At 41.2% G+C, this 22,906-nt stretch overlaps 2 protein-coding genes across 5 annotated transcripts in view; both read left to right on the forward strand.

Moving 5' to 3' along the window:
- The window catches only part of LOC115160847 (methyl-CpG-binding domain protein 5), a 61,453-nt gene extending 57,672 nt beyond the window's left edge, over positions 1-3,781 (forward strand). For 2 of the 3 annotated variants that reach the window (XM_029711325.1, XM_029711326.1), the window contains exons 8-10: positions 522-598; positions 709-784; positions 966-3,781. In XM_029711325.1, coding sequence (XP_029567185.1) covers positions 522-598; positions 709-784; positions 966-1,028 — 216 coding nt within the window. In that variant the 3' untranslated portion in view covers positions 1,029-3,781. The remainder of the gene's footprint in view (positions 1-521; positions 599-708; positions 785-965) is intronic. The other variant, XM_029711327.1, reaches the window with a different exon arrangement.
- Positions 3,782-4,295: 514 nt separating this feature from the next.
- Positions 4,296-22,474, forward strand: LOC115160848 (enhancer of polycomb homolog 2). 2 transcript variants are annotated; one of them, XM_029711329.1, is made up of 14 exons: positions 4,296-4,720; positions 7,713-7,872; positions 12,277-12,422; positions 12,603-12,809; positions 14,180-14,328; positions 16,651-16,786; positions 17,032-17,250; positions 17,371-17,454; positions 18,591-18,739; positions 18,903-19,225; positions 19,916-20,037; positions 20,245-20,395; positions 20,648-20,945; positions 21,157-21,241. In XM_029711329.1, the coding sequence occupies exons 1-14, from the start codon at positions 4,568-4,570 to the stop codon at positions 21,170-21,172; spliced, it is 2,313 nt and encodes a 770-aa protein (XP_029567189.1). In that variant the 5' UTR covers positions 4,296-4,567; the 3' UTR covers positions 21,173-21,241. The 2 variants fall into 2 exon arrangements, with proteins under 2 accessions (XP_029567189.1, XP_029567188.1); XM_029711328.1 differs by having other exon boundaries at positions 4,297-4,720; positions 21,173-22,474.
- Positions 22,475-22,906: the final 432 nt, after the last annotated feature.

The raw sequence follows: 22,906 nt of genomic DNA on the forward strand, positions 1-22,906 counted from the left end.
CCTTTTACAAGCCTGTGTGGACAGCTATTTTAATTAATCTGACCCATTGTGTTCAGTAAATCAAATTAAAAGCAGTTTGGAAGGATAGGACAAGATGCTGCGTCTTTTTTTTTAATTAGAAAATTATTGAATGCTCTTTGTCTTACCTGGCGTTAAAGTAACTTGCAAGTTAGTCATTAGATAATAAATCTTTATTGAAGTTGAGTCGTCATAATTGTGAAATAAAGTCATTGATTGCTTTGACCTGAGTCATTCTGCAAACTCATTTAGAACTTCTGTTCTGTGGACATAGTAATGTACATTTAGAACTTCTGTTCTGTGGACAGGGTAATGTGCTTTTGGTTTCACTTGGCTGTGTAATATGCCATTTAGATTAGTCATTCGTGCATACATTTTACGTATGGGTGGTCCCGGGAATCAAACCCACTACCCTGGCGTTACAAGCGCCATGCTCCACCAACAGGTAATGTTTTGGTTTCATTCCCCCGGTGTTTGGTAATGTTGTTTCTACTTGCCTTCAGGTAGAGTCAGAGAAGTTCCAGAGGACACTAACAGAGGATCTGGACACACTACATAAAGCAAACAAGATAACTAGAAAGTAAATTACCCTAGATTAATATGCTATTATTCTTTATTCTGTCCCTGCACATTGTTTTTATCAGATGAAGGATGAGGTAAAGTAATACAAATATGTTCTCTTTCTTACAGTGGTCGAAAATGGAATAACCACCTAGAGGCTGCTATACAGGAGGCTATGTGTGAGCTGGATAAGATGACAGGCAATGTGAGTATTCCAATTTGGTTATTGTGTGTACTGTACACACCTCTTTAGAGATTACCTTTGGGTAATTACCAAACGTGTGTGAGCCTCTCATTATGTCTACAGTCTATCTAAAGATGGTGTTCCAACCCCCCCCCCCCCCCCCCCCCCCCCCCCCCCCCCCCCCATTTCTTTGGTGCACCAGATATCACAGAGAGACAGACAAGTCAAGACCACTAAACCCAAGAAGAGGAAGATCTCCAGATGACAGTAAATGTGTGGACCCTTTGGTGTCCTGCTGGGTAGCGGTCCATCTAGCCAATGGGTCTTGTGTAGCCGATGTGGAATCGCTAGCCAGTGTGTGCAATAGTAGTGACCGTTGTCTTCTCTTTTGCATCAGCTTGGTACTTAGTCCAACTGGATTAGTGCTACAATCAAAGTCAACCCTCCCACCTTGACCACCACCAAGACACTGACAGTGAAGAAAGTACAAGAAAGGATGGAGGAACCTAGCTGCAAAATAGTAGCTGTGATATATCCACAGCTAGCTTGTCCTTATGGAAAATGAGATTCTACATATAAGAAAATAGTTGGTCCAAATATTTCTGATGCATTTTAGATTATGCACATAGACAAAGGAAAACAGTACAACATTATTTTCAGTGGTTAATTGTATATATTGTTCAGTTTTATCATTGAGTTGACTTAATGCTAATTTCTTATGTACATATCAATACAAAACTATATCTGGTCCTCCTATGCTTTTATTTTTCACAAAACGGTGAGGCCAGAGATTTCATTTTTCAAAAGAAAAGCAGCATTAAGGAATTTCTTCTACAGATCTATTGAAACATGCTGTTAAGCATTGAACAGCTGAAGGATTATAATGTTGAACTTCAACAGACACTATTCTCGTTTGCATGCAGCCAGTAAGGTTGATCTTGTCCTGCTGGGAAGGCATACAGTGTGAGTCCCAAGAAAAGGAAATTGGAAGACTTGAAGATAGACCCACAGTATATCCTTTATCTGAACATAGGACATGCAAATACTTTCTCTTTGTCTTACGTTTCCTTTTTCTTTGTTCTTGTTTTTATCCATGTTATCCAAGAAAAGAAAAAGCCATCAAGGGAAGGAGTCTGAAATATGCCTCTAAGTTACATTATTTGTACTCCCAAAGTAAAATTTATTTTCTCTGAATATTTTTGATAAACAGATTTCCTGTGTTATATCTGCAAAATGACTTTGACAGTATGTGTTTGTTCATTTAAAAAAAAAAGTTATTGTAAAGTATAGACTAATTTCTGTAGTATACAGTACATGCATTCTGAAATGAAGTATTCAATAGCAACAGTTGTAATATACGGTTCTGCCACTAGTGTTTAATCTACAATTATGTTCATATTTAAATGGTGCAAAAAGTATTAAGCTGTTTATTTTCTCTATCAAATCATGTAATTGAGCATTTCTCTGTGTTTTACCCTTGAATGTGTCATTTCAAGGGTCAAAATGCCTTAATAGTAAGGACTGCACATTTACAGGCCAGAAGAGATCAGTAATATACTCATTGGTTTCCTTTGCTCTGCAAAACCATTTTAAACGACCCAAGAAAGTATGAGTGAACTTTGATCCGAGCCTTATATCCAATGCTACAATCCCCAGCTGCCAAAGCTATGCCGTATCACAAGTTAGGACTTTAAGTTTCTATTATTTATCTTTTTAATATTCTATTGAATTAGTGGCCTTCATTTTGTTCATATTCATTGTTTTTTGCTTTTGTACTTTATAATTTATTTATGAATCACATATTTATTTGTAGATATACATTGGTTACTTAGCAATAATACTAATGAGAGTTGTACGCTCTGAAAAGCCTTAGAGTATTATATATTTTTCTCTTAAAACAAATGAACAGCCTATATATGGATAAATATTCCATCAGTGGTTTATAAATATACATTTATATATTTGTGTTTATTTATGACGTGTACAATTTTGAACACTCTGTATGTGCATATAGTGTTCTTTTTTTCTTACTTGTGTCAACACTGAGTATATACCCACGGCCTGAAGAAATTGTAAAATGTTCATTTTTAAAGAGTGAACTTCATTTTCTGTACTTAATACCCTGACTCAGGAGGGGCACCTTCTGATTTGATCAGTCTTCTTCTGATTTGATCAGTCTTGTGAAAATCTGAAATTGTAAAACTGACAAATGTACGTTTGTCTAATTTTTATTATTTAACATACAATATCAAGTCATCTGTGTTCAATCCTAACAGAACAACCGGGCATCCTAAAATGTAATACTCGTTTTAACACTTGGTAACCTAGCTATGTCATCAACATTACATGCATTTGTTTATAATTATATTGCACTCTTAATCCTAAAATTGGGGGTATATGAAGAGAGCCCACCACTATTCCATGGACAAAGTAAATGTTTATTTATGTCTTCCATTTCAAACTTGTTGTCCATTGTAGTGATCTTGAGTGATTGTGTTTAATGGAATAAATGTTTTGCCCTCCTTATTGAAAGAAAATATATTCTAATATTGTTTTTGAATGAGTTATTTATTGAATGTGGTTTTAAATGTAATTTTTATGCTCTTTATTTCAAAACATATGGTAAAAGCTGAGTGGCCCATGTTGTTTTTAATGGTTTTACAGTGGGAAAAGATTTTACATTCTTGTAAAGTATTTTAATTTTAAATGTGATATGCATTGTTAGTCAATTGGTAATGTAACAGTCACATAATTTAGCACCAACGTCAAAGTATCTTTTGTACTTATAGTTTTCAGTACATCTTTCTGAATACATAACAGCTGTAGCATTTTCCTTTCCTGCTTCGCTAGCAGAAATGTTTTACATTTAGAAAAGTGTGCCTGAAATTACACGCAGTAAAAGGTGGCTATTATGCTTTGTTCAAAATCTTTTAATGGTGTTTGTTCGAAAGGGATTTACAAATTTGACAAAGTATTGCATTAATTTTGCAATAAAAAAAGGTATTCTATCAACTGTGACTTACGTTGTTATATTGTACATGTATGTTATAGTCTCTTCCAGTCATTGCATCAGATTGTCCCCTTCAAGCTACTAACTTCAACCCACCTACACTAATTCACCACATTTCCAAACACATCTGTATTTTATATTGCCAGTTTAAGTGTGAAAGACAATATTAGATTTTGTATCAAAAGGATATGTTTTACACACTGTTAAGTGATCTGTCAATTGTTCGAGAACTACCCTCTAACTTTTGAAATGATTGGCAACATTTTTATTGAGCTTAAACCAGATCACATTGGGCTCAACTATTGCAAATGACATGGGAACCTGGAATTGGCCTACTTGAAGTGTACTAGTGTTTGGTGTAAGTGAACAATCCCCACAATTATGTTCTACGTGTTTTTCAATACAACTAAAAAGTAATACTTTACTAGGCAAGTATAAAAGTGTGGAGTTTTATGACTTCTTCATGCATGTTGTATGAGATGCGCGCGCAACACCAGGGCCCATGTTTTTCAGATGTCTCGCGCTGGCTGTCGGGATTGCTCAGGCGCTGTGGACATGTCCGCCATGTTTTTCATGGCACTGGGAGTGGATCACCCGAGAAAAATAGCTTCTAAATCCAGTTAAACTCGACCAGAAATGGCTTTTCGCATTTGATTTCGACCGAATGGTTACCAATGAATCCTACTATTGTGAAATCAACCGAGTCCCTTGTGGATTTATACCGATTTTCTTAGCGAATTCTGGCGGGATACATGTTTCCTTCGCGTTCAATGTGAGTGCGATAGGGGCAAACAATGAGTAAACTATCGTTCCGAGCGCGAGCGCTAGACGCCGCCAAACCTCTCCCCATATACCGCAACAAAGACCTTCCAGACCTAAATGACTGCGTTTCGATCAACCGGGCTGTGCCGCAGATGCCTACGGGGATGGAAAAAGAAGAAGAATCGGTAAGAAAACGTTTAAATTTAGAAATCTTAAAATGATTTAATGTGCACAGTAGTGCGATTGTATTCTTGATGTATTTACGCAACATTTTGTACGTATGTTTGTTTATTTATGCTTAGGGCCCGTCATTTCACGCTCGTTGCGTAGTAAATCGTAGTCTTTACGCCATGTATACTCTCATGGCGTAAATGACTAGGTTTGTTTATGATTGGTAGGGCTTTCTTCGACTACTGACGTAAATGATTTAACGTACATTTTATTGGTGACTTGCGCAATGTTGCGATTGATAACAAACTAAGCAAACTTGCCATCAATGCTTTCTCATCCAACCTTTTATAAACTCAGCAAAAAAAGGAAACGTCCTCTCACTGCCAACTGCGTTTATTTTCAGCAAACTTAACATGTGTAAATATTTGTTTGAACATAAGATTCAACAACTGAGACTTAAACTGAACAAGTTCCACAGACATGTGACTAACAGAAATTGAATAATGTGTCCCTGAACAAATGGGGGGGTCAAAATCAAAAGTAACAGTCAGTATCTGGTGTGGCCACCAGCTGCATTAAGTACTGCAGTGCATCTCCACCTCGTGGACTGCACCAGATTTGCCAGTTCTTGCTGTGAGATGTTACCCCACGCCTCCACCAAGGCACCTGCAAGTTCCCAGACATTTCTGGGGGGAATGGCCCTAGCCCTCACCCACTGATCCAACAGGTCCCAGATGTGCTCAATGGGATTGAGATCCGGGCTCTTTGTCTTGCAGGAAATCACGCACAGAACGATCAGTATGGCTGGTGGCATTGTCATGCTGGAGGGTCATGTCAGGATGAGTCTACGGGAAGGGTACCACATGAGGGAGGAGGATGTCTTCCCTGTAACGCACAGTGTTGAGATTTGCCTGCAATGACAACAAGCTCTGTCCGATGATGCTGACACACATCACCCCAGACCATGACGGACCCTCCAAATCGATCCCGCTCCAGAGTACAGGCCTCGGTGTAACGCTCATTCCTTCGACGATAAACACAAATTCGACCATCACCCCCGGTGAGACAAAACCGCGACTCGTCAGTGAAGAGCACTTTTTGCCAGTCCTTTCTGGTCCAGTGACGGTGGGTTTTGTGCCCATAGGCGACATTGTTGCTGGTGATGTCTGGTGAGGACCTGCCTTACAACAAGCCTTCGAACCCTCAGTCCAGCCTCTCAGCCTATTGCGGACAGTCTGAGCCCTGATGGAGGGATTGCGCGTTCCTGGTGTAACTCGAGCAGTTGTTCTTACCATCCTCTATCTGTCCCGCAGGTGTGATGTTCGGATGTACCGATCCTGTGCAGGTATTGTTACACGTGGTCTGCCACTGCGAGGACGATCAACTGTCCGTCCTGTCTCCCTGTAGCGCTGTCTTAGGCGTCTCACAGTACGGACATTGCAATTTATTGCCCTGGTCACATCTGCAGTCCTCATGCCGCAGATGAGCAGGGACCCTGGGCATCTTTTCTTTTGGTGTTTTTCAGAGTCAGTATAAAGGCCTCTTCAGTGTCCTAAGTTTTCAGAACTGACCTTAATTTAAAATAAAACAAATATTTAACCTTTTATTTAACTCAGCAAGTCAGTTAAGAACAAATTCTTATTTACAATGACGACCTACCCCGGCCAAATCCAGACGACGCTGGGCCAATTGTGGGCCTCCCTATGGAACTCCCAATCACGGTCAGATGTGATGCAGCCTGGATTTGAAGCAGGTACTGCAGTGATGCCTCTTGCACTGAGATACAGTGTCTTAGACCACTGCGCCACTCGGGAGCCCCAGTGCCTACCGTCTAAGCTGTTAGTGTCTTAACGACCGTTCCATAGGTGTATGTCCATTAATTGTTTATGGTTCATTGAACAAGCATGGGAAACAGTGTTTAAACCCTTTACAATGAAGATCTGTGAAGTTATTTGGATTTTTACGAATTATCTTTGAAAGACAGAGTCTTGAAAAAGGGACAGTTCTTTTTTTTCTGAGGTTATATTTCTGAAGTAACTAGTTAGCAAACTAGCTTACCAAATATAGTCCCTAGCTAGTTAACTTAGAGGCCAATGAGACTCATTAAGTAACGTTAGCTAACCTACTAATACTAAGCAGGAGATGTGTGGTTGACAGATAGGAAGCCAAGGCGCCATAAATGAACCATGGCACACTTGTAGACTATTGTAGATGGCTACATCTCTTTGATCTGTATTATTGTTACATCAGTGCAGATCTAGTATTGCCTGCAGTCAGTCCAACAGCACTAAAATGAGCCATTCACCTTTCAAGTTGTTGCAGGAGGTTTCATCACCATACCGCTGTTAGTTTGCCTGTGCAGCCTATGAACCCATTCCATACAGGGTGTTATTTGCAGACGAGACTGTTTTGTCTGCTGACTGTACAGCATCTGAAAGGCATCCTTGCTGTCATGATATGCAAACATGGTAGTTTTTGATTGAAGATAAGATGTTAGTAGTGGCCAATTCCAAGGTAACAGAATGCTGCTGAGACTCAGATCTTTCACTTTAAAATGTATGTTAAAGAAAAACCAATAATTGCAGAATTAAACAAACCGTGCAACTCAGCAAAATGACTACTTTTAGAAATGTCCACAACATGTAACAAAAAACATTTACTTGAAGAACAGTGCAGATTCAAACATTGGTAACAGAATGACAGCACAATCATTCTGTTAACAAACTTTGCATCTGCATTGGTTTTTGTTTGACATAGGTTTTAAAGTGAAATCTGATTCTCGGCATCATTCTGTTACCATGTAATTGCCCTAGTAGGTTTTTACTATTAAGTAAACACAGGATCAAGCTTTCTGCTCACTCTTCTTTCTACCTCTTCTCTCCCTTACTCCCTCTCTCAATGTGTCCTTTGCTCTCTTCCTCTCGCCCTCTGTCGTCTGTCTCTCTCTTTTTGTCTGAATTGTGCCAATACAGGTTTTCTAAACATGTCAATCTTTCTCTCCCTCAGGAGCACCATCTCCAGAGGGCCATCTCTGCTCAGTCGGTTTTCAGGGAAAAGAAGGAGAACATGGTCATCCCGGTGCCGGAGGCGGAGAGCAACATCACTTACTACGACCGTCTCTATAAAGGAGAGCTCAGGATCCCCAAACAGCTCTTCCACATTCAGCGTGAGTAGCATTTTTTTGGCAGCAACTTCTATAGGCTACTCCCCCTCCCATCCAACTCTCACACACACTAGGGCTGGGTGGTATACCGTATTTTATGATATACCGGTATTGATGCAGGGACCGGTTTGGGTTTTTACTTTACCTTCTATACCGGTATTTTAATGTTTGTTAAATATGGTACTCCATGTGTAATGTCAATTTTTTGTTTATTTCGCTACTTGAGTCATCGCTCTCCGCTCTTTCTCTCCATGGCACTTTCCACACAGACCTAGCCACGCCCCCTGTCATGCAAGGAGCGTATGTTCCTCAACCATGAGACACTTGCTTTCAGTCTGCATGGTCAATGCAGCACAAACAACAATGTTGATGACAACAATGCTGTTTTCACTTTGCTTCTTAATATAAATCCACTAGCGTTCTATAATGACACTATTAGTTTGTCTTTTCTTAGCAAGTTGCCCTAAATCTTGTGAGACACTAATTGTTAGCCGCTAATGCTAATAGCTAGCTAGCTAATAAATGTACTGAGTAAGAGCAAACGTAGCTAGCTAATACAGCCTGATAATACCAGTGATGGTGTAGACCTAAATCAGCATGTTTGTGCAACAGTATCTTCTAAATCAGAGGAATATGCAAAGCTGGAATATGTTAGCTACATGAAGTAGCTAAGAGAGAACATGCAATGTAGCCAAAGCTTATAGGGTCCCCTAGGAAACACTAATCAACACTTTAGTTCCTATCCTGTCACAACTCCTCCCTGGCTTTTTAATTCGTTGTCATCTCAAACAACACTGTATTCAAAGTGCCCACTATTATATTCTAACTATAGAATTCGAATAGTAAGTCAAATCACAATTGCAACATTTGGTTAAAATAAGTCCTAGATTATTTGCACATATCGTGCAGCCCTACGTGGCAGTGTGAAAATGATCTCAATTGAACAGTGGTGTAAAGTATTTAAGTAAAAATACTTTCAAGTACTAAAGTAAAAAAAATAATTGTTTCTGTACTTTACTTTATTATTTTTATTTTTGACAACTTTTACTTCACACATTCCTAAAGAAAATACTGTACTTTTCACTCCATACATTTCCCTGACACCTTAAATTACTCGTTACATTTTGAATGCTTAGCAGGACAGGAAAATAGTCAATTTCATGCACTTGTCAAGAGAACATCCCTTGTCATCTACTCCCTCTGATCTGGAGAACTCATTAAACACAAATGCTTTGCTTGTAAGTTATGTCCGAGAGTTGGAGTGTGCCCCTGGCTATCCCCGTAAATATAAGAAAAAGAAAATGGTGCCATCTGGTTAGCTTAATATAAGGAATTTCCAATTATTTATACTTTTGATACTTAAGTACATTTTATCAATTACATTTACTTTCAATACTTAAGTATATTTAACACCAAATACTTTTAGACTTTTACTCAAGTAGTATGTTACTGGGTGACTTTCAATTTTACTTGAGTAATTTTCTATTAACGTATCTTTACTTTTACTCAAGTATGACAATTGGGTACTTTTTCCACCACTGCAATTGAGTGCAGGAAATGCAGAAGTGATAAGTGCTAAAATTTGTTTTGGTTGAAGTTGAATTGAACAGTATAAACAATCAGAATGGAAAAATACTCATTGAAATCATTTAGAATGTATGTGTTGCCACCCTAGGATCACTTACTCCTCATAAAGCAAATGTAGAACTTTTATCTTTCAAAAACAAAAAATACTGTCAAATACCGTCCAATTAAAAAACCAAAATATCGTGATATAATATCTTGGCCATATCGTCCAGCCCTAACACACACATATTCACTCAGAGGACAAATGTTGACAAGGCATCAAATGGTTTCTGAAATGTCACTTGCCAAATCTGGATATTGAATCTTTGAACAGCCCATCAAGCTACCACATCTTTGGCTGTCTGACAGCAGAGGTTGTAGAGCAGGGGTGACCAAACTGGGACAACATTTGGTTTGGCCCACCAGAAGGTTCCGATTTTTATTTATTGAATTATTATATTTTTCTACAAACTTCGTCGTGGTCTCAACTTATTGTTGAAAATTAGAAAAGTAGAATACAGAAGGTGCAATATTGAAGTTTGGTAGTGCATCTGCAGTTTTCCACTTATGTCAGTCACTCAATTAGCCCATGTCAGCTAAAATAAATGTAATTGCTAGATAAGGTAATCTAGCCAGCTATCTAAACCTTGTAGTAATCATCACCAAATTACCTACCGGGCACGCAGGGCATGTGCCCACGTCCAAGGGCCCCACGTTGATCTTGTTAGTCATTCTCACTCGGATATCATGCGAACATGGCATAAGTCATGGCAAAATGTGTACAATTGCAGGAAATTACCAGGTGAAACTGCAACAACAAAAAATCCACTGCCGAGAGGGGGGTCACTAAAAATGTTTTGCCCATGAGGTGGGTGGGCCCCCCAACCTTATCTCACATAGGGCTCCCCAAAACGGTGTAGGCACTTCTGCTTTACATTTTAGTAATTTAGCATATGCTCTTATCCAGTAGTAAGTGCATATTTCTTTTAACTTTTTTGTACTTGTCCCCTGTGGGAATCAAACCCACAACCCTGGTGTTGCAAGTTCCATGCTTCCCTAATGTTTTCCTGAACTTTATAATACTTTTTCTGATGCATTTCAGTGACTGCTGCAAATACACATTTTTACCTTTCCCATATTTTAAGTCATTTGAAACATTCAAGTTATTAGCTTTATGTGTTCATTTATTTTTTTATCCGTCTTTAATACTGGTAATGTTTTAATACTGGTAATTAGAATGTGGTGTTGTGTCAAGTTACAGTGCATTCGGAAAGTATTCAGACCCCTTCACCTTTTCCACATTTTGTTACATTACAACCTTATTCTAAAATTGATAAAATAATTTTTTCCCTCAATCTACACACATTACCCCATAATGACAAAGCGAAAACAGATTGTACGATTTTTTTTAGCAAACAAATCAACAAATACCTTATATACATAAGTATTCAGACCCTTTGCTATGAGACTCGAAATTGAGCTCAGGTGCATCCTGTTTCCATTGATCATCCTTGAGATGATTTGGAAAGGCACAGACCTGTCTAAATAAGGCCCCACAGTTGACAGTACATGCCAGAGAAAAAAACAAGCCTTGAGGTTGAAGGAATTGTCCGTAGAGCTCTGAGACAGGATTGTCGAGCCACAGATCTGGGGAAAGGTACCAAAAAATGTCTGCAGCATTGAAGGTCGCCAAGAACACAGTTTGGAAGAAGTTTGGAACCACCAAGACTAACTAGTGCTGGCCGCCCGGAATCGGGGGAGAAGGGCCTTGGTCAGGGAGGTGACTAAAAACTCGATGGTCACTCTGACAGAGCTGTGGAGATGGGAGACCCTTCCAGAAGGATGACCATCTCTGCAGCACTTCACCAATCAGGCCTTTATGGTAGAGTGGCCAGACGGAAGCCACTCCTCAGTAAAAGGCACCTGACAGCCCGCTTGGACTCTTAAACCATGAGAAACAAGATTCTCTAGTCTGATGAAACCAAGATTGAACTATTTTGCCTGAGTGCCAAGTGTCACGTCTGGGGGAAACCTGGTATCGCACCTAGGCAATACCATCCCTACGGTGAAGCATGGTGTTGGCAATATCATGCCTGGGAGACTAGTCAGGATTGAGGGAAAGATTAACTAACTGAGCAAAGTACAGAGTTCCTTAAATACTTAAGTAAATGTGATATTTAAGTTTATTTTAAAAATAAACTGTTTTTGCTTTGTAATTATGGGGCGTTGTGTTTGAGGAAAAATAAATGCATCTAATTTAGAATAAAGCTGTAACATAACAAAATTAAGGGGTCTGAATACTTTCCGAATGCACTGTAAATCACCACCTTCCGGAGACACCTAAAACCCCACCTCTTTAAGGAATACCTGGGATAGGATAAAGTAATCCTTCTAACCCCCCCACCCCCCAAAAAGATATAGATGTACTATTGTAAAGTGGTTGTTCCACTGGATATCATAAGGTGAATGCACCATTTGTAAGTTGCTCTGGATAAGAGCGTCTGCTAAATGAATTGGGTTGTTTGAAGTGTGATTTTTATGATTTCTAAAAAGCCCTTGTTTCAAGACCCTAAAAAGCTATGGTTTACCTTTTTAATATTTCTAAATAGATGTCTGTTTGTTCGGCCCAACACTGAGATTTTTTTGGGGCCCACCTAGCCCAAAAGTTTGAGCACCCCTGTTATAGAGCAATTCATGTAAGTTGTTACAAAATCACTTTCACAAGATGGAATCTGTCCTCAGCCAACCAGCTGTAATCGATTAGAGGCCCTACACTAATGAATTTGCACCAAGAAGACCTTTTTTCTGACCTAATCTGATCCTCTCTTCCTCTTCTCATAGCCCTGGGTCTGGATAATGAGCAGCCAGACTATGACATGGACTCAGAGGATGAGACCCTCCTCAACAGGCTCAACCGCAAGATGGAGATCAAACCCATACAGTTTGAGACCATGGTGGACAGGTTGGAGAAAGCCAGCGCAAACCAGGTAACATAACACCCTCCATCTAGACCAGCAGCAGTTATCAAGAGCTTCTCTGTGCTAATATAATATTTATCGTTTTATGCCGGAGGGCCTGGATGTACTGTTGCTTTAAGAGGCTTTGCTCTGGAAAATAATCAAGGGAACACTGTAATAAACTAAACTTCCATCTCTGTTTGCTCACAGCTAGTCACTATCACAGAAGCCAAACTGCTACTGAACGAGGATGACTACCTCCTGAAGTCAGTGTACGACTACTGGGTGAGGAAGAGGAAGAACTGCCCAGGACCATCGCTCATCCCCCTCATCAAGCAGGAGAAGAGAGATGGCTCCACCAACAACGACGCCTATGTGGCCTTCAGACGGCGCACAGAGAAGATGCAGACCAGGAAGGTGAGAAAGGAGAATCACATGGCTTGGATTGAAAGTGTGTCCCCTCACTTCGATTAGATGCAGTTTCAGTATCGGGCAATAATTGTCTATTCTTTCAAGGTTTGGAGCCTTGCACAATTTAATTTATCATTGTGTTGCAAGTAATTTGTTTCATGTTTGTCCCATTTGCATTTTACTCATTTAGCAGATGTTCTTATCCAGAGTGACTTACAGGCGCAATTAGGGTTAAGTGTCTTGCTCAAGGTTACAACGACAGATTTTCACCTAGTCGGCTCGGGTATTTGATTCAGTGACCTTTCGGTTACTGGCCCAATGCTCTTAACTGCTATACGCCCCTGTACCCTAACTCAGTCAGGACCTCTGTAGACCTACTAACCTGCAGGCATTTTGTGTACCATGCATACAATTTGAGGTCAAAGTACGCTGGTACAAAAAACTTCCCAGAAATAGGCAAAAATAGGCTTTGAGTTGGCACATAGTGGAGCTGAGCCAATCAGAGGACTTGGGCGAGGAGAAAAAAAGTCGGCCCGCCCCCCCGTAGTCGTAGTACTATTTTTCTCCCTCGAGCTTGATGGCAGCTCTCCACTTCATCTGTTGATACAACTGATGTGTGAGGAAAAGAGTAGGGGAAATGGAGAACAAACTGTTTGCTCAATACATGTTCCAAAATTGTATGTGTTGGTTAAGCACAACCACTATTATTTCATTGTAAGCTCCTTAGCTAAGGTGTCATTAAGACAAAGGTAGTTAGCGCCATAGTCAACTAGGCGAGAACACTTTCTTGCCCGTACAAGCTTTGATCTAAGCAACGGTAGAAGGCACGACCGCATTGACGAGCAAGGAAGCGTGCAGTGTTGCTAAAACCGTCCTTCACGGAAAGTTATTTTAGACTGTTAAAGATTACTAGGCCTATCTTAATTAATCAGCTCTTGATCTGTCCTCTTGATATAGCTGCATGTCAACAGTATTAGGCTGCTAATGATGTGATAATAGTCAGTTCACCAATGACAACAAAAAATGTTGAATGAATGGTAGCCTAGTAGTCAGACATGATGGATGAGGTCAGGGATGGAGATCTGAAACAAGCTCATATAGTCCTAGTTCAGTTGTTTCATATTCCAGATAGGCTAAAGTAAGCTAGACTACTGCATTCCATCCTGTAATTGAATTATTCTGAATTTTCTCCTGAATCAAAATTAGAGGCCGGTTTACATTTTCACTAGACTTATTACCCCTAAATGTCACCTAGAAAGTGTGTAGTGTGTGCCGGTGGTACTCTTAAATTCTTTACGGTTGGCAAGTCTGCCTCTGTCGGCTTGATGATCCTGAGGGTTTGTATAGTTGTTTGACCGTGTCTCTCTCTTGTTCAGAACCGTAAGAATGACGAGGCGTCCTATGAAAAGATGCTGAAGCTCCGGAGGGAGTTCAGCCGCACGGTCACCATCCTGGAGATGATCAAGAGGAGGGAGAAGAGCAAGAGAGAGTTGCTGCACCTCACACTGGAGGTATTGGAGAAAAGGTGAGCCTTAAAAGCATTGGGGGGTGGGTTAGAGGGATGGTTGCCGGTATGTGTGTGAGATTGTTTGCCCTGTTTCTTACGTGTGTGTGATTGTAGCCAGTGCCTTATTAGTGTTACATGGTGTAACCCAGCAGGGCTTCCTGTGTCAGAGCAGACTAGAGGTCATGCTGAGTGATATAATTTATGTATTTTATTTAACTAGGCAAGTCTGTTAAGGACAAATTCTTATTTATAATGACGGCCTACCCTGGGCCAAACCCTAACGACGCTGGGCCAATTGTGCGCCTCCATGTGGGAACTCCCAATCACGGCCGGTTGTGATACAGCCTGGAATTGAACCAGGGTTAGGTTTTGTAATGACTACTCTAGCACTGAGATGCAGTGCCTTAGACCGCTGCGCCATTCAGGAGCCCTATATTGCAGTTCTCACTTAGTTTCTAACACTGTAACACACTTCTTCTAGTCCTGGTGCTAAAAGAGAACAGCCTGTCCTTACATGTTGTTGATGAGTACTGTCAGTCAATATGAATGATGGACCAATTACTGCAAATTGCTGCCTTTTTTCCCTCCCTTCTGTCTTTTTTACCCTGTACAGTGGCTTGTGAAAGTATTCACCCCCTTGCCATTTGGGGCGGGGGGGGGGGTTGTTGTATCATTTGATTTACACAACATGCCTACCACTTTGAAGATGCAAACAAGAAATAAGACAAAAAAAACTGAACTTGAGCGTGCGTAACTATTCACCCCCCCAAAAGTCAATACTTTGTAGACACCTTTTGCAGCAATTACAGCTGCAAGTCTCTTGGGGTATGTCTCTATAAGCTTGGCACATCTAGCCACTGGGATTTTTGCCCATTCTTCAAGGCAAAACTTCTCCAGCTCCTTCAAGTTGGATGGGATCCACTGGTGCACAGCAATCTTTAAGTCATACCACAGATTCTCAATTGGATTGAGGTCTGGGCTTTGACTAGGCCATTCAAGACACTTAAATGTTTCCCCTTAAACCATTCAAGTGTTGCTTTAGCAGTATGCTTAGGGTTATTGTCCTGCTGGAAGGTGAACCTCCACCCCAGTCTCAAACCTCTGGAAGACTGAAACAGGCTTCCCCTCAAGAATTTCCCTGTATTTAGCGCCATCCATCATTCCTTCAATTCTGACCAGTTTCCCAGTCCCTGCCGATGGAAAAACATCCCCACAGCATGATGCTGCCACCACCATACTTCAATATGGGGATGGTGTCCTCGGGGTGATGTGTTGGGTTCATACCAAAAAGCTCAATTTTAGTCTCATCTGACCAGTACCTTCTTCCATATGTTTGGGGAGTCTCCCACATGCCTTTTAGCGAACACCAAACATGTTTGCTTATTTTTTTTCTGGCCACTTCCGTAAAGCCCAGCTCTGTGGAGGGTATAGCTTAAAATGGTCCTATGGACAGATACTCCAATCTCTGCTGTGGAGCTTTGCAGCTCCTTCAGGTTTATCTTTGGTCGCTTTGTTGCCTCTTATTAATTCCCTCCTTGCCTGGTCTGTGAGTTTTGGTGGGCGGCCCTCTCTTGGCAGGTTTGTTGTAGTGCAATATTCTTTCATTTTTTTAATATTGGATTTAATTTTGCCGTAGGATGTTTCGGGATATTGTTTTATAACCCAACCCTGATCTGTACTTCGCCACAACTTTGTCCCTGACCTGTTTGGAGAGCTCCTTGGTCTTCATGGTGCCCCTTGCTTGGTGGTGCCCCTTGCTTGGTGGTGCCCCTTGCTTGGTGGTGCCCCTTGCTTGGTGGTGCCCCTTGCTTGGTGGTGCCCCTTGCTTGGTGGTGCCCCTTGCTTGGTGGTGCCCCTTGCTTGGTGGTGCCCCTTGCTTGGTGGTGCCCCTTGCTTGGTGGTGCCCCTTGCTTGGTGGTGCCCCTTGCTTGGTGGTGTTGCAGACTCTAGGGCCTTTCAGAACAGGTGTGTATATATACTAAGATCATGTGACAGATCCTGTGACACTTAGATTGCACACAGGTGGACTTTATTTAACTAATTATGTGACTTCTGAAGGTAATTGGTTGCACTAGATCTTATTTAGGGGCTTCATAGCAAAGGGGGTGAATACATACGCACGCACCACTTCTTTTTTTTCTTTTTTTTTAAACAAGTTTTTTATTTCACTTCGCCAATTTAAACTATTTTGTGTATGTACATTACATGAAATTCAAATAAAAATCCATTTAAATTACACGTTGTAATGGAACAAAATAGGAAAAACACCAAGTGTGATGAGTACTTTTGCAAGGCACTGAATGAATGTGTTCCTATTATTTGTCTGTTGTTTCCATGTAGATATCAGATGGGTGACTTTACGGGTGAAGTCCTCAGTGAGGTGACGGCCCCTCTGGCTGAGAAGCCCGTCTACACTGCTCCAATCACTCTAACCAACGGGAATCGCCATAACCATAAAGCTGAGATCAAAATCAAGGTAATATAAGGGCTTATATCAACCATAACATTACCTCTGCTTTTACCTGATGTTTTTACATTTGACATTGAAGCAGTTCAGAAGAGGGGATGCTGCAGGATGCACCGGCAGCACACTGATTGCTTTTCAAGAACTTGAATGCAGCAATGACCTCTTTTCACTCTGAACATTTTACCATGAATAAATCTTGTCTGTCTGGCTCTTGTCACTTCACAACGTCTAATTCCATGATCTTTCTCTTTCAGACGCATAAGTCTGGTAGTCTCCAGCACCATGGGCACCACCACGTCTCGGTGAAGGACAAGGATCCCTTTGACTTTGTCAGACCAAAGAAGAAGTACACCAGGCGGGACCCCCTGTGCCGCCCTGGCAGGCCCACCAAGCGCCAGCACATCGTTAACAAGGCCGATATTAAACAGTATGACTTCCACAGCTCTGGAGAGGAGGAGGAGGACTACCCACTGGTCAGTACCTCTGAGAACAGGGTCCTGATGATGGTATCATGGTGAAGTTCATAAATTGTCTTATTTGGTTTGTGAGCAAGTATGTATTTTGAAGTCTTGTTTTTTTGTCTCCTCTTTCAGTCTCCACCATCAGAACCAGATGAGGAGAATGATCCAGATGGTGCATTTGCCTTCAGAAGGAAAGCAGGCTGTCATTACCTTGCTGTGAGTCTCACTGCAATCAGAAGTGCAATTAAAATATATTCTCTCACATTCAGTTTCGATTCCATACATTATTACAGGGGGGCTTTTGCTTCCAGAAATCTGCATTTTCAAAACGTAGACCATCAAATAAATCTGTTTTTAAACAATTTAGTTAGCGTTTTATACCATTTCACCTGTGTTTTATATTGAAAGTCAATAATGGCCGTGTCCGAATCCCCATAATAGTTAGCATGCAGTTTAAGTATGTCAATGTGCTCATCGCCACATTCTATTTAGCATGCACCGTTGAGTAGAAAGTATGCTGTATACCACGGCCACAACGCAGAAATGACTCCTGGCTGGCTGAGTAGGTGGTGCGGGGCCTGTGTGCGGGTGGGTTTTTTCCAAATTCAACAGACATGCATCACATTAACCAGCCTGATAATAGCTAATTTCCAATTCAATTTTCTCTAAACTCTGAATAGAATAGGAATGGAGTTATAGGCTTATTTAGGTTGGTTACAGGCAGACTATCACATTTGGCCTATACCCTAGCCCATATATCCTATTTTTTTCACCTTTATTTAACCAGGTAGACTAGTTGAGAACAAGTTCTCATTTATAACTGCGACCTGGCCAAGATAAAGCAAAGCAGTGCGACACAAACAGCAACTCAGTTACACATGGAATAAACAAACATACTGTCAATAACACAATAGAAATGTCTATATAAAAAAAGGACTGAAGACAGAAACCGATCATTTGGTTCTATTTCAACATATTTATTAGTGAAACCAAAGTTCTCTAACATTTATACATTAAATCAAATAGCCTAATACACACAAACTTTTCTAATGTTCAAATCAAAAGCCTAAATTGAGAAGTGCAACTGAAGCACAAAATTATTCCTTTTACATTCGTGATTTGGAGCAAACCCTGACTGAATCCGAACAGAATTTACAATAAGAAGCATTTTAGCATTTATTTTCTACATGAAAATGCAAAATCCTGTGTTAACGCGACCCCTGTTATTGGTCTGTGGCAATATTGTGGTATTGGGTCTAGTCTGTGGGTAAGGTGGTATTTGGTCCTGTCTGTATGATACTGTGCTGTAGGTAGCCTAAATGAGTAACTGTTTCCTCTGCCTGTCTTTACAGCCCTTTGTGGACCAGAGCTCTGGCCTTCTGTGGGATCACCCCGAGCTAGCAGGGCTGGATGCACTGCGGCACCGTCACTCCCTTACCGCCCTCTCTGTACCCCAACGCTGTGTGGGACTGGCACGCAGGAGGGTGGGGAGAGGTGGCAGGTAACCAACTCCTCTTATCATCCACCTATCTATCTCCTTTTTGTTTAGGTATTCTGTTGTTTTTATTAAGGACCAATGATGCATGTTAACTCGCATCGTGATTTCTCTGAATGAAATCTGATTGAATTGTCACTAAGATTCCACAAATTCCCCCTCTCCTCAGGGTCCTGTTGGATCGGGCTTCATCAGACCTGGACAGCGCATTAAAGCAGCTGGACTCAGCCGTCGCCACATCCTCCCCCTTCACCAGGCCTTGTGCTCCAGACCTTACTGATCCCTGGCCCTCCTCACAGAACCACAGAACTATGCCTGGCTCTGCCTCTTCACTGGCAGACATCGTGAGCAACATCCAGGTCCTGAGGTGGCGCTGTTTCAGACCTAGGCCCACCCAGGGTGACAGCAGTGGTGACACGAGGACGGGCAGATCTTCCATGGATACCATGTTGTCTGGAGGGCTGTTGGTTCACTCCAAGAGAAGTGGCAAAGGTAAGCTCCTCCTTAACCCCACCCCATGATGATTCTAAAGTCCACCCCTCCGTTTCTATCTCACAACGGCCTCTGCATTTATATGTTGGAATCAAGCCGGTCCCAAACATAATTTAACTGTATAGGCCTAGTTTCCATGTTGGCTCTATTTTTTAATTGTGCTGCTTGTGGAACACATTTGGTTCTCCATTGAAAATAGGCAGGTCAGATGGGGTTTGTTTGTATTTGGTGGTTTTCTTTTTCCCCGTCAGCCCCCTGGTTGCAGGCTGTCATCACGTTTCTCTACAGTAACTGTTCTCAGGACTGTCAGCAAGTGTTGATTCATAACTCCCAGTCAGACATGATTTGTGCAGGGAAGTGGAAAGGCTGCCACTGAACTGTAGACTGTTAAGGGGGTTGCACTTCAAGCAACTTCCGGTCAATCACTTGTGGACTTCACTCACGCCTAGCTGCATTTTCTGGTATTGCTCCACTATGACCCCTAGTGTTAGGGAGTGGTAACCTAGGCAGTCTTCATCTCCTCGCCATATTTTCCTTCCTTCAAAGATTACTACAGTTCTCCATCTGCTCATCTTCCCTCCCTCTTTGCTGTGTACTTTCCCCCTCTCGGTCTCTCTTTCTTTCTCTGTCGCTCTCTTTCTCTCTCTGTGTCTGTCTGATGGTCTTGTCCCTATTCTCCTGTACTGACAGGAGGCATCACAGAGGAGCAGTACCAGGTCCATCAGCAGGCTCTGGCCCAGATGCAGAAACAGCAGCTGAACGCTGCTCCTCCCCAGCAGCATTCCTCACTGCCAGAGCGACAAAACACACAAGTACACACACCGTCTTTCACCTCTTCAAAGATAACTGTATATACACAGAATTCCTAATGACTTCGCTCCAGTAGGTGGAGCAGAAAACATTTTCATATCCATTTATATGTTGATATGTTGGTAGGTTTCAAACAGCTCAGTGTATGTATGTTTTGATGAATGTTATGGCAGTGTTATATTCTAAAGACTACTAATATTGTGTTGTAGACTTCTGGCTCCACTGATTGCATCATATCGAAGACTCTGGACTCGGCAAGCGCCCATTTTGCGGCATCAGCTGTGATCAGTGCATCAGGCCAGGTCAACAATGAGAACAAATCACACAATACCAGCGTCAATGGGGTCGTCCAGCCTTCAGGTGAGCTTTGGATGAACATGTCGTCTAGATTAGAATGTCATACATTTTACATCTATGGACTTCTCTCGGATATTCTATTGTAGTTGGGTACCATAGTGGAGGCAAATATTGGAGGATTGAAAAAATACTTATTGTTTCTGATCGGGGGATGCTAAATGACCATCCCACCTCATTAATTTACATGTAAGGTATGTGCTTATTCAGGTAATAGGCCTACTCAGGTTTGACGGTGTCATATCACCTCTCCTGCAGGGACCTCCAGACCTCTTCACTCCACCAGCACATCCCAGAGCGGCACAGGGTTGGACAGGTCAGGTCTTACCTCCTCCAGCGGAGGCCCTCTGCTACCTGCCCACTCCACCTCCTCCTCGCCCCAGTCTCTGCCCAACCACAGGGGCCACGGCAGTGCTGTCTCCCCTGCCCACCACCACCACAACGCCAGACCCTCAGCCCCCTCGCCGTCTGCCTTAAAGCTGGCCACCGTGGCTGCCAGCAGCCTGGACCGCGTGGCCATGGTGACGCCCGCCTCTGCCATCGGCAGCATGGCCAGGTAAGACCAGAATAAATTTCAGTTGTATGTATTTTAGTATGTCCATAACTTCTGCCTCATCAACACACAGAGTATATATCCGTATGTCCATTACTTCTGACCTGTCCAGCAATTACTAGATTCTTAATTTCTTCTTTCTTCATTTAGAATGGCTGATATACATTTGTTTTCATTTTCCAGGCATATGTATCTGAATAATGAATTACTATAGTTATTCATTTTTGTAGGGATACTCACGAACCTGAGAGACATACTTTGAACGGCATATCAGAGACCACAGTACCAATGGAGGTGACATAACCCCCTCCCTCCCTCATCGCCATTCTGCTCAGACCGGTGAATGTGACAAACAAAACGCAAGCTCCAGCCCCAGCCGCCAGAGGGCACGCGTATACAAGGACCTATACAGAATCGAGCATATCAAAAAAATTATAACGTGTCAATATTATAAATGTACATTTTGTAAATTGGGAATATCACTACCTTGTAAGATAGTATATTTGTATCATTGTTTTCTTTTTTTCTGTTACGTAAATTCTAGTAAATTTGACATCATGCTTTTGCACTTGAAAAATGCAAACAATATATAGTACATGTAAAAATGCAAAAAAAAAGTTTGTTGGGATCATGAGCATGAACCACGGATCCTGTATCACTCATTTTACCACTATTTATTTTGCAATGTTTACATTTTTGTATCTCCACAGACGAAACAAATCAGCAAAATATGGACATCGGTCTTGCTAGCATATTTGGTTCTTGTGCTTTTTTTCTAAAGATGGAAAAATGAGCCTGATTTTGATTTGGTTTCACAAATTGAATAGTTATGGTCTTTTGTAAGTAGATTAGCAGTGGCATTTTTTTCCCCCTTCAGACAAGTATTTTCTGTTACTTTGTCAGTTGTAACAGGAATTGATTGTCTTTTTAATTTTTTATTCTGTTTTCTTTTCCTTTTTCATTCAATGCCGAATTTTCCAAAAACAATGAAGAAATCTTAAAAATGAGCCATTCTCCATACGAACCTATTTATTTACATTTAAATCCAAATGACAAATAAATGCATCCTAAAATCAATCTGCAGATGTAAAGCAAGAATTTTTTATAATATATTTGCCTTTTTAAACGGGTAGGGAGTTGAAGCCAATGAACAGTACACAGGAATCTTACCATTCTATCTGTTATGTATTGCGCTGAAAATCTTGCACATTACTTGGCAACTCTTTGAACGACTACCCCTTTGGATTGGGGGGTGCACATCAATATTTTGGGGTATTTTTTTTCTTCTTTGGTCAAGGGGCAAGTAACATGTTGAAACGATGTCTGATGGTCAATGATTGACCTCCCCTGTAGATTAGTGTAGTTGATGTACTGATGTCCTGTAGAGATATTAGAAACATGTTTAGATAATTAGTCATGCCTAGTGTTCATGCACTATTTCTTCAGACATACATTTTTCCCTGTTACTTGTTCTTGGAGTGTTTCAGAAAAAAATGCTGGGAAATAAATAAATATATCTATACATATCAGTATAACAACTCTCTTTCCTCTGGTTTACGCCATTTCTTCGCCACTCTTCTTTGACAGTGAGTTACAGTACCCATCAAAGGTTTTGGCAATCCTACACAGTCCAGGGTTTTTATTTTATAACTATTTTCTACATTGTAGAATAATGGTGAAGACAAACTATGAAATAGCACATGGAATCACGTAGTAGCCAAAAAAGTGTTAAACAAATCAAAATGTATTTTATATTTGAGATTATTCTAGTAGCCACCCTTTGCTTTGATGACAGCTAAGGCACGCTCTTGCCATTCTCTCAACCAGCTTCATGTAGTAGTTACCTGGAATGCATTTCTATTAACAGGTGTGCCTTAAGTTGATTTGTGGATTTATTTCCTTAATACGTTTTGAGCCAATCAGTTGTTGAGACAAGTAGGGGTGATATACAGAAGATAGCCCTA

This window comes from Salmo trutta, chromosome 24 (genome assembly GCF_901001165.1).
Source record: "Salmo trutta chromosome 24, fSalTru1.1, whole genome shotgun sequence".
NCBI classification, from domain to species: Eukaryota; Metazoa; Chordata; class Actinopteri; order Salmoniformes; family Salmonidae; genus Salmo; species Salmo trutta.

Bases quoted from the DNA above. Each gene is read 5' to 3' on its own strand.
- LOC115160848 (XM_029711328.1), top strand. From the start codon at position 4,568: ATGAGTAAACTATCGTTCCGAGCGCGAGCGCTAGACGCCGCCAAACCT. The intron at 12,423-12,602 runs GTAACATAACAC...GTTTGCTCACAG, and splicing joins AGAAAGCCAGCGCAAACCAG to CTAGTCACTATCACAGAAGC. The intron at 20,946-21,172 runs GTAAGACCAGAA...TCATTTTTGTAG, and splicing joins GCCATCGGCAGCATGGCCAG to GGATACTCACGAACCTGAGA.